At 44.0% G+C, this 11389-nt stretch overlaps 1 protein-coding gene across 1 annotated transcript; it reads left to right on the plus strand.

Annotated features, from left to right (window-relative positions):
- Positions 1-250: 250 nt before the first annotated feature.
- Positions 251-970, plus strand: LOC109465075 (uncharacterized protein K02A2.6-like). The gene has a single exon (XM_019762216.1). The coding sequence runs from the start codon at positions 251-253 to the stop codon at positions 968-970; it is 720 nt and encodes a 239-aa protein (XP_019617775.1).
- Positions 971-11389: the final 10419 nt, after the last annotated feature.

The following is an 11389-nucleotide window of genomic DNA, read 5'->3' on the forward strand; positions in this document are numbered from 1 at the left end:
AAACAGAGGAAACGCTAAAGAAATGCGTAGCATGCCTTGCGACAACCAAGACGTCGACTGCAACACCGCTGCAGCCAACTGCCATGCCCGAGCGGCCATGGACGGAGTTGAGCGCCGATTCAAAGGCCCGCTCCCTAACGGGGACTACCTCCTCGTGATCATAGACGACCATTCAAGATATCCGATCGTAGAGCAAACACGGTCAACATCAGCCAACGCGGTCATACCAATACTCGACAAGGTATTCGCGATGTTTGGCACACCAGAGATCCTCAAGACCGACAATGGACCACCATGGAACAGCGAACAGATGAGAAACTTCGCAAGTCACCTCGGTTTCAAACACCGTAAAATCATTCCATATTGGCCCCAAGCAAACGGAGAGGCCGAACGGTTCATGCGCACACTGGGGAAGACGCTGAAGACAGCAGCAATTGAAGGAAAAGCGTGGAAACAAGAACTCAATGCAATGCTCCGTAACTACAGAGCAACGCCACACACATCAACCGGCAAAGCACCAGCAAGCCTACTGTTCGGTAGAGAAATCAAGATCAAGCTACCCAACATAAAACCCTTCGCAGCTAACAAAGAAGCGATCCACAAGGACAACGCCACAAAAGCAAAGATGAAGGAGTACACCGATCAGAAGAGAAACGCAAGACCAAGCAACTTGCGCGTAGGTGACACCGTGTTAGTCCAGCAACCGAGACAAAACACTCTGACAGCTGCCTACGATCACCAACCATACCTGATCACCCACAAGAAAGGAACGCTAGTCACTGCAAACCGGGATGGAAAAGAAACAACAAGGCACACAACGATGTTCAAGAAAATTCCGACAACCATCCCAAGAGAGACCGGAGCAGACACACGTGCAGACCAACGTCAACAAACAACTAAGACAACCAACTCCGACTACATCACTAGATCCGGGAGGACTGTGAAACCGCCGGATAGACTAAATCTGTAAAAATGCATGCAGATGAAGTAAATGGACTGAACAAACGGACTCTGAGTATGGAAAAAGAAATACTAGTCATTTTGATTTGCATGAGTAGAAATCGTTAATGCATGTACTCTAATACCCATTAATAACCTCCTTCGAGAATCCGAGAAGAGGAGTCCCGGAGAACATCAAGAAAGAGACTGTATACCATCAAGAAAGAGACTATATAACCAAAGAAAGAGACATTTTACTTAAGTTGGGGAGGAATGTTATATCTAATGATCGACCCCTAACTCTAACCTCCTGACCCACACTAACCCTGCTGAGATTAAAGCAGTTCACGTTACACCACCACGGAGTGTGGACCCTGTCTGTGTCCGTCCTGCCAACAACTACCTTTGAGCAAGACGTTTAACGGCTAAGGACATAACAGTATCGTGATAGTGAAAACGATTTAAAACTTGTCTGGACACACACACCTCCTCGCTGATTGGTCAAGACTTACGAAGTTTGTAAAGCCAGAAGAACTTTGTCCCTCTTTACTCCCGACTTCTCCACGTTTCTGACTACCAAGTACTGACAACTCTTCGAATTCGTTAATCGATGGTTGCTACAGGTTACAACAATTGGCTGAATCAGCGAATGTACGAGGGGTCTTCCTATGTGGATGCAACAATTAAGGAACCACCACTACGCGACGGACCACCTGCGTCTACCCCAAGTTTTCACGCCGGCCCCGTACCGTCCCCGACACCGATGATGCAGATCCGCAGTGGTAACGACGGAGCGAAAATCAGCTTCCCCTTGGGAGAAAACGTCTTCGCTACCGTTGGACATTTCAGAGGAAAACCGACGCTGTCTGTGCGTCATTTCTACAGACCACGGCCTGACCAGGAGGACGTATGGAAGGGCGGCAAGAAGGGGATAGTTCTAACCCCCGAACAATGGCGTACTCTAAAACGCGAAATGTCCGGGGTGTCGTCTGCTCTGCTAGCTTGTACGTTTGCTACCATGCCTTACGACGCGACCCTGTTCTCGTCCCGCCGGTTTTTGACCTGGAAAATTTGACATAAGCGATCGTCGACGTCTTCAGAGGGCTGGCGGTCGTGACACTGCGGGAATTTTTCCAGCGGCGGCCAGAATTCCGACGCGGTCCAGACGACGATCCTGACGATCTCCTACCTGGCAGGAGAGGGCTCAACCTATCCGCCGAACAGTGGCATGCACTGGAGGCGCACAGTCAGAAGATGGATGCAATGTTGTGTTTAAGCCATTTTCATGTAATCACTTACCGCAAATAAGGTAAATGTTAGTACCCTGGTATATCAGACAAACCGGGTGTTACCGGTCGCGCGGGGAATGGTGGGATTTTTCTGGGGGCCTGTATGCGTTTTCCGTATTAAAAAAAGGAAAGGCGTAATCGGGCCTTTTCAGTCTTCATAATACGTAGACAACCTCCCAAAAAATCAACGTAATCCGTAATAGAACAGTAGCTGCAAAGCGTAAAGTCGTAATAAGGTCTAAGACTTTAACGTAATTCGTAATTGGCGCCGAAAATGTTGCATAATGTGTAATCAGTACCCCCCCCCCCCATGTAGGCCCTCTTCACCGTTCTCTATAGTTCCTATCGAGTTCCTATTATGCTAATTAATTTCGTTATTACAATGTATTACAACATCCACATATCTCGTGCACAAACAATGGTCTAGGGGAGGAATTCTAACTATCCACTTCTGATGATAATTCCTGCTATTTGACGCACAAGATACTGCCAGTGCTGGCGCGAACCTGACGCTGGCAGCAGAAAATGTCGACCGCTCTGCCCGAGGGCTGCAGACGACCGAATGTGAAAATGATCACGTGACGCATATGACCAATCAGCGTCAACGGAAGAAATTCGTGGGAGATTCGAAAAGCGTTCTATGATTGGTCTGCGTCAGAGTCATGGTGCACTGTTTATTGTCTAGATTGTTAAATCGTGCAGCCAGGATTATCACAGGGCGAACACTCAAAGATCGTGTTCCTACAGAAACCCTGCTAGCTGAGGCTGGTATGGTACCACTGGCTGATAGGGTAAAAGTGAGTACGCTAGTAGCTGTACAGAAGGCAGTTCGCCACAAAGCTCCTGCCTACATGACAAATATGTTTAAATGGCTATCACCCCCAGTGTTCAGAGTTCGCACACGCACTGCCATGAAACAGCTCCTCAGTTTCGACCCTTACATGCTGGACACTCCAAAAGCAAACCTGGAAACATTCAAAGGGAGTTTGCAATATCAAGGGCCACTAGTGTGGAACAGACTAGCTGTTGACAAACGGCAAATAACATCAACGTCTGTGTTCAAAACCAGACTGTGAAGGGACCGGTTTACTGAATGTGACTGTAACTGTAGCAGTGCACACTGTGATTTATATGTAATTGATTGTGATGTAATGTAACGTCATTGTGATTTTTTTCTCTGTGATATACTGTATTTCTAAATGTACCTTGGTTTGAGTTCCCAGGAATAACTGAAAAGCAGATCGGTAGATCTGAGTTATATCCTGGTTAAATAAATAAACTTGAAACTTGAACTTGCGACAAATCCTAACCAATCAGCTTCAGCGTTGAAAATTCGCGGCAGATTTGCAAAGCGTTCTATGATTCGCCTATAGAAACAGCAACAAACAAGGAAAATCTGAGATTTTATACCTCCGGGTAGTTTAGTGTATTCCTCAATATGTTATTTCTGATGTGTAGTTGATTTTATTAAATTTAATGTTCTAGATTTAGCATTTCAGACCTGGATCTTAGAGACCTATTAGCCGAGCGATTTGAGCGTCGGATTTTGAAGCTGGTGCTCGAGAGGTCGTGGGTTCGAACCCCGGCCCGGGACCAGGTGTTTCTTTTTGTTTCTACTACTCGCGTCTGTCTTGTACATAAGGGTTTACAAGTTGTGTGGGTTTAATGTTAGTAATGTATGTACATTTTTTTCATATATGCATAAATCTTGCATATATTTATGAAGTATATTTGCATAGATGGGAAGATACCATGCTCCCGTAACAGCGCGCACGGAAACAACTTTTCTTTGTTTAAACATATGCGCCAAAACGCTGTTTTGCACGGTTGCAAAGGCAAAAGTACCAAAGTAACGGGTTCCTTTCTCAGCACTCGGTGAACAGAAGCTTCTATAGCCACACACACGGGCACACACATTTAGTGAAAATATGCACAATTAAAAGAACTTTTTACGTTCGTTCAACCCGGAAGTGTGTACACCCCTGTTAGACGGCGGGGCGACCGCTAGCAGACAAAACCGATACGAGACACCCCTAAAATATTACGTGGACGTTACCGCCCATGACTTAATACACGCCCTAGAAAAGGTTCGCGGCCATTCTGACCATTACAGGGGTGTCCACCGCCGGTCTAAACACATCATTTTCACGCCCGAAAATAAAAATACTGTAAAAGCAAAACATGTGCACCATCTACACACCAACACCACAACGTATACAGAATCTGAATGAAAACCGACCACCTGCACGCGAGATACAGCTGCGTACATAAAATAGCTCGGTCCCCCACATTACCTCTACGCGGAAGGATATCTCCTTCCCCGGAGGTAAAAAAAAAAAACAATTGTAAAAACTTGCATCAAAGAAATGAAAAGAGCCTAAAATTGTTTGAAATGTTAAAATTGTTTGAAAATTTAATTGTTAAAAATATTAAAAGTGATCAAAAAAATTCAGAGATACGGATACGAACTCGAATTATCGTCAGCGCGTTAACCAACTGGGCTAACTGCTTTCGCACAACCACAGGAAAGTGTTCCAAACTACGACGTTTAGCTAGTAAAATGAGGGCAAAAGTGTAAATGTAACAGTTATGTCTTACCTGCCTATTTGTCGGGTATCGCCGCTGGAATGTAGCCCGAATCTTTTGTTGGGGTCTTCCTATTTACCGGAAAGCACCGGAAAACACCGGAAAGCACCGGAAAACATATATAGGAGGCTTAAATCTACCGGAATACACCCTTCATTGATTAGATAACTGCCCAACTCGCTGTATTTTGGCATAAGATAACTTATACGTAGCCCAGGAAACAAGAAATCACTTAAATACTGAATCGGCAATCGGCGGAAGCGGCCCAGCCAGTCGCCATGTTTGTCTACATAGCGTAACGCAATCGTTTGTTTAGCGCGAAATCACAGAAGAGAATTGAAATGTACCAAAATAAAAAGTTCTTTTGCACGTCAGCATCGCACTTTGCTTTATTATATTTTGACCATGGTATAACTTATGCGTGGCACAGAGAACAAAAAAATTACTATGAATCGGCAACTATCGGGCCCCGATAGTCGGCAGAGTCGATCGACAAACGCGGCCAGTCGCCATGTTGTTTACATAGCGTATGTTTGTTTAGTGCAATCACGTTAGAGAAGTGAAATGTATCGAAATAAAAAGTCATTTTATACTTCAACATCGCAGTTTGCTGTACTAAAGTTTACCCATAACATATTAAACTTATACGTGGCCCAGGGAACAAGAAATCACTATGAATCGCTGACAACTATCGGCTGGAGGCGACAAACGCGACCAGTCGCCATGTTCGTTTACATAGCGTATTGCATTGGTATTATCGTATGTTTGTTTAGTGCGATCACTGTAGAGACGTGAAATAAAGAGTTCTTTTATACTTCAACATCGCAGTTTGCTGTATTTTGACCATGAGATAACTTTTAATTAATATAGTGGCCCATTGAACAAAAAAATCCGGTCCCGTCACGTAATAAACTTAACTTAAAATTTCTTGTCAATGCTTTAGCAAGGACATTATACAGAGTGTATAATGTCTTTGGTTTTATGAATTTTAGTTAGAACCTCCTTTGTTAGATTACTCTCAGCAATAAAACAGGAATAGCATTTCTTAGAGAGATAGAATCAGTACTTGTCCATTTTTACATAATTGCAATATCTTAGGATAATCTAGTATTTCAGTGTCTTTGACTTCTGGGTATCATTTGGAACGGAACGGAACACTCCCCCATTCAGGTTCTGCCCTATTGCTTATCCCGCGACGGGACGGGATTTTTTTGTTCTAATAGGCTATGGGCCACTATAAGTTATCTCACGGTCAAAATGCAGCAAACTGCGATGTTGAAGTATAAAAGAACTCTTTATTTCACGTCTCTACAGTGATCGCACTAAACAAACATACGATAATACCAATGCAATACGCTATGTAAACGAACATGGCGACTGGTCGCGTTTGTCACCTCCAGCCGATAGTTGCCAGCGATTCATAGTGATTTCTTGTTCCCTGGGCCACGTATAAGTTTAATATGTTATGGGTAAACTTTAGTACAGCAAACTGCGATGCTGAAGTATAAAAGAACTCTTTATTTCGATACATTTCACTTCTCTGTCGTGATTGCACTAAACAAACATACGCTATGTAAACAACATGGCGACTGGCCGCGTTTGTCGATCGACACTGCCGACTATCGGGGCCCGATGTTCATAGTAATCTTTTGTTTTCTGTGCCACGCCAGGCCACGCATAAGTTATACCATGCATGGTCAAAATAAAGTAAATTGCGATGCTGACGTGCAAAAGAACTTTTTATTTTAGTACATTTCACTTCTCTTCTGTGATTTCGCGCTAAACAAACGATTGCGTTACGCTATGTAAACAAACATGGCGACTGGCCGGGCCGCTTCCGCTGATTGCCGATTCAGAATTTAAGTGATTTCTTGTTCTCCGGGCTACGTATAAGTTATCTTATGCCAAAATACAGCAACTTGGGCAGTTATCTCATCAATGTAGGGTGTATTCCGCTGAATTTCCGGTAGATTTAAGCCTCCTATATGTGTTTTCCGGTGCTTTCCGGTAAATAGGCAGACCGTTTTGTTGTATTGTTAATAGCAGTTGCGCCGTAGCGGGCATGAAATATGTATAGTACGTTTTCGAATCACGAAACACAGCCAGTCTTTTCTTCGGAGAGGCTGGCTAACTGAATAAAAATAGCCCTGTAGCTGTAGCTATCTTGTTTCCACAGCTTTTACAGCTTTCCCTGGCCAAACTTGTAAACAAACATAGCTAGAGTTCAGAGATCTCATGTCTTCGTCAAGGATCATTGGTTGTTAGACATGATTGCCTTATGTTTACGTATTTTAGGAGTCATTGCTTTTAGTGTAAGACAGTTACATGCTTTAATAGACCAACCGTGTATGGTGAAAAACATCTGTCCCACCGTGATATATGGCCATTAGGTCGTTGACCTACAGGGAAAGCATCTACCACAACCAAACAGCTGTCCCACCCTGTTTAATTCATAAACTTCCATCGACGTGCAGATACACAAGTTATCCTTCTAACAAAAAAAAAAACGGAAAATGCCCCCTGCAGTGAAGTTTTTTTATTATTTTGGACTGTTAAAAATGACTGTTACCAAAATTCTGCTTACTGTATTATGATCACGACAGTGTCGCAAATTGTAATAAGAGAAGATGTGATGAAAGGCAAGAATCAGAACAGGGCGAGATTTATTGCTGTTTTCGTTTGTTGATACACTATGTCCTTTTATTCAATTTGCGTCCTAACCTTTGTATCCACTGTTAGTATATTCCACATCTATGCATCTTAATTTAGTTTTCTTCGGCTCTTCCTGTATTTCATAGCGCATTTGCAATAAATTTAGGTGTCAAGTTGACGTCAACCATAAAGATTACTTGGTCTGGCCTTATAATTTAGGGAGTGACCTGACTACAACATTTCCTCCCCCCACAGTAGTTATAGGACAGCCCCTCCATTGTACTCTACTATCTACTAATTGATCCCAGATAGGAGGAACAACTGTCCTCCATCTGAATCAAACATATGGAGGACAGGGGTTGGTGGTGGAAAATCATTATATATCTAACATAAAAGGTCCACTACAGCAACATAGGGACCCCCATGAGGCCTGTTTTCGAACTTAAGCTTGGCCTATACAATGGTACGTCGATGAAGGTTAGACATCCAGGTAATAAGATACGCCAAAAAGCAGTTACTCAAGCAACTGGATATGATTTTGGAACGTCAGACGTTTTAGCTAGTATCCACTAGCTTTCATCAGTGACTGAGAGACCAGAGGAGAAATGCAGGTTTATAAGCACAAACTGTTCATTGATATGCAAATAAAACGAAGACAATTTTTGGATGTCCAAAGGGGAACAAGAGTCAGACAAGTTAAGACAAGTTTATGCTAAGTCCGGAAGCTCCTGTTATGCAGAACAGGAGCTTAAGTGTTGTCTGTCCTCGGGGTTGGGAGCGCAAAAATTCCAGTGCCGGAGAGATCTACCCGTAGCCCCCCTTCCTTGTTGAGGGTGGGGTTGTACATCCTTTCATATGTTGCCTCTTCAACACCCCGTTCCCACCAGCGTGTTTCGCGGGCTAAAATATCTGTGGACTCGAGTTTGAAGGAGTGGCCCTGGTTGTGTTGTAGGTGGTGGAAAATGGCCGAGGAGTAGCTACAGAGGGAGAAACTTTCAGACGAGATTTTTGCTGAAACTAAGGAGTTCATAACACGTGGACAGCTAGCTCAGCACGAGAAGGGAAAAGACAGACAGAAGACCAAATTTGAACGTATACAGCAAAAGAAGACTATTAGCGCAGCAGATAGTGACCCAAATTGGAGATCAAACAGTTCTGAACCCAAAACCACTACACAGGCCAAAACAGACGAGAGGTGGGTTAAAAACCTAAGTAGCCATACTCTCACAGAACCAGAGAAATCACTGCTTTCTATAGGTGTAAACTTCGCAGTAACACCCAACAAGATTCCTAGCATCGACATTGTCACAGAAACCGAGTCAGCAATTCATCGGGCACGTTTACCATAGAGACAAGCTGAAGCACCTAAGTAGCTACCACCCTGAAAGTCTCCAAACCCCCTGCTAGTAATATTACACGGCAAGAGCGAGCCGCCCTCAAAGATTTGGCCACCAACCAAGACATATTGATTCTTCCGGCAAACAAGGGCAGATGCACAGTAGTCTTAGACAGGGAGCAGTACGACAGGAAGGTACAGGATCTCTTGGGAAACAAAGACACCTACATGCCACTGAAAAAGGACCCCACTAACAAGTTTAAAGTGGAAATCAGTACAGCTCTCAGGAAATTGCAAAATGAAGGAGTTCTGGATCGCGCCACCTACCTAAAACTCAACCCCACAACGGAACAATCCCCTGCTTTCTACGGCATTCCCGAAGTCCACAAACAAAGTGTCCCTCTACGACCTATAGTCTCCAGTATAGGCTCTGTCACCTATGAGTTACCGGGTTTTCTAGCCAAGATTTTGGGACCATTAGTGGGGAAATCTCAACACCATGTACAGAATAGTGCCGACTTTGTCAACAAGATTGAAGACATTCGTGTAGAGGATGATGAAACCATCACTTCGTATGACGTGTGCTCACTCTTCACCTCCATACCACCCAAGGAAGCAGTGTCAGTAGTCAGGGAAGCCTTGGAAGCCGACAACACTTGCAGATAGAACCAACCTATCCGTTGATCAAGTATGTGAACTATTAGAACTCTGCTCAGAATGCACATACTTTACCTACAAAGGACAGTTCTACCAACAGATTCATGGCTGTGCTATGGGATCTCCAGCTTCACTTATTGTTGTAAACCTGTACATGGAGAAGTTTGAAAACAAAGCCCTCAGCACTTTCAATGACACTTCCCCTGCCAACTGGTTTCGATATGTAGATGACACTTGGTGTAGATTGAAAAAGAGGGTAGCTGCTGATTTCTTTGACCACATAAACCAGATAGATGACAACATCAAGTTCACACAGGAGCCAAGTCATGACAACATCCTCCTTTTCCTAGACACCAAAACTGTAGTAGAGGAAGATGGCAACCTTCGTTTCGAAGTGTACAGGAAACCAACCCACACTGATCAATACATGGCTTTTGATTCCCTCCACCCTCTAGAACACAAATTAGCAGTGATCAAAACTCTCTTCCGTCGTGCAGACAACATTATCACTTCAGACCAAGCCAAAACGGACGAACATAAACACCTCCGAGGTGCCCTGGCTAAGTATGGCTACCAAAACTGGACTTTCAACAAAGCACTCAAACCTTCGAATCAGTCTAAGAAAACCCAGAAGTGCAAACCTTTGACAAACAAAAACAAAGTCAACATCACTATTCCGTATGTCCAAGGAGTATCTGAGAAACTTCGGCGGATCTTCCCAAACTTCAACATAGCCACTAATTTCAAACCTCACTCAACTCTCAGACAACGACTGGTACACCCTAAGGATCGACCTCACAAAGGTAGCAAGGCGAACATTTTTTACAGACTCAAATGTGAGGAGCCCAATTGCAACTACACCTACATCGGAGAGACGAGTCGGCCGCTCAAAGTAAGATACAAGGAACATTGCAGACCTAGTGCTAACGACTACTCCTCGGCCATTTTCCACCACCTACAACACAACCAGGGCCACTCCTTCAAACTCGAGTCCACAGATATTTTAGACCGCGAAACGCGCTGGTGGGAACGGGGTGTTCAAGAGGCAATATATGAAAGGATGTACAACCCCACCCTCAACAAGGAAGGGGGGCTACGGGAAGATCTCTCCGGCACTTGAGAATTGGCGCTCCCAACCCCGAGGACAGACAACACTTAAGCTCCTGTTCTGCATAACAGGAGCTTCCTGACTTAGCATAAACTTGTCTTAACTTGTCTGACTCTTGTTTCCTTTTGGACACCCAAAAATTGTCTTCATTTTATTTGCATATCAATGAAAAGTTTGTGCTTATAAACCTGCATTTCTCCTCTGGTCTCTCAGTCACTGATGAAAGCTAGTGGATACTAGCTGAAACGTCTGACGTTCCAAAATCATATCCAGTTGCTTGAGTAACTGCTTTTTGGCCTATACAATGGTAGTTTGCCTACCAAAAATCATGAACATCTATTAAAATATACTCGAGGTATTTTGTTAAGAAGTAACAAACAAAAAAGGTGCGCTAACGTAACGTACGGACCCCTCACAAAACCCAAACCTACACTTGGCGTCGGTCTTAACAATCGTATTCTGCCTGCAAAAAATCATGGACGTCGAATCATGCATTTCAGAGTTATATCGATAAATCCACAGTCACCCACACTCCGGCGAGACAAAACTATAGTCTTCTTGATGAAGACAATAAACAATGTTAGAAGGTAAACGCGTTATTTCGCAATATTGAAAAGATGGTGGACAGATATACAGAGTGTCTATCAACGAGCGCGCGCGTCGTGTTAGGATTTTCAGTTCAAAAATAACGCGTTAGATCCGTTAATCATCAAAGGTTATTGATAATTTCAGGCGTACAATGTCCGGCTCGGGCGGCCCCAGCTAACGGAGCGGTGACTCCTACCGGAGCGGTCTCCTACCCGAACGGGGTCACCTTCACCT

Source organism: Branchiostoma belcheri, unplaced genomic scaffold (genome assembly GCF_001625305.1).
Source record: "Branchiostoma belcheri isolate BF01 breed outbred unplaced genomic scaffold, Haploidv18h27 scaffold147, whole genome shotgun sequence".
NCBI classification, from domain to species: Eukaryota; Metazoa; Chordata; class Leptocardii; order Amphioxiformes; family Branchiostomatidae; genus Branchiostoma; species Branchiostoma belcheri.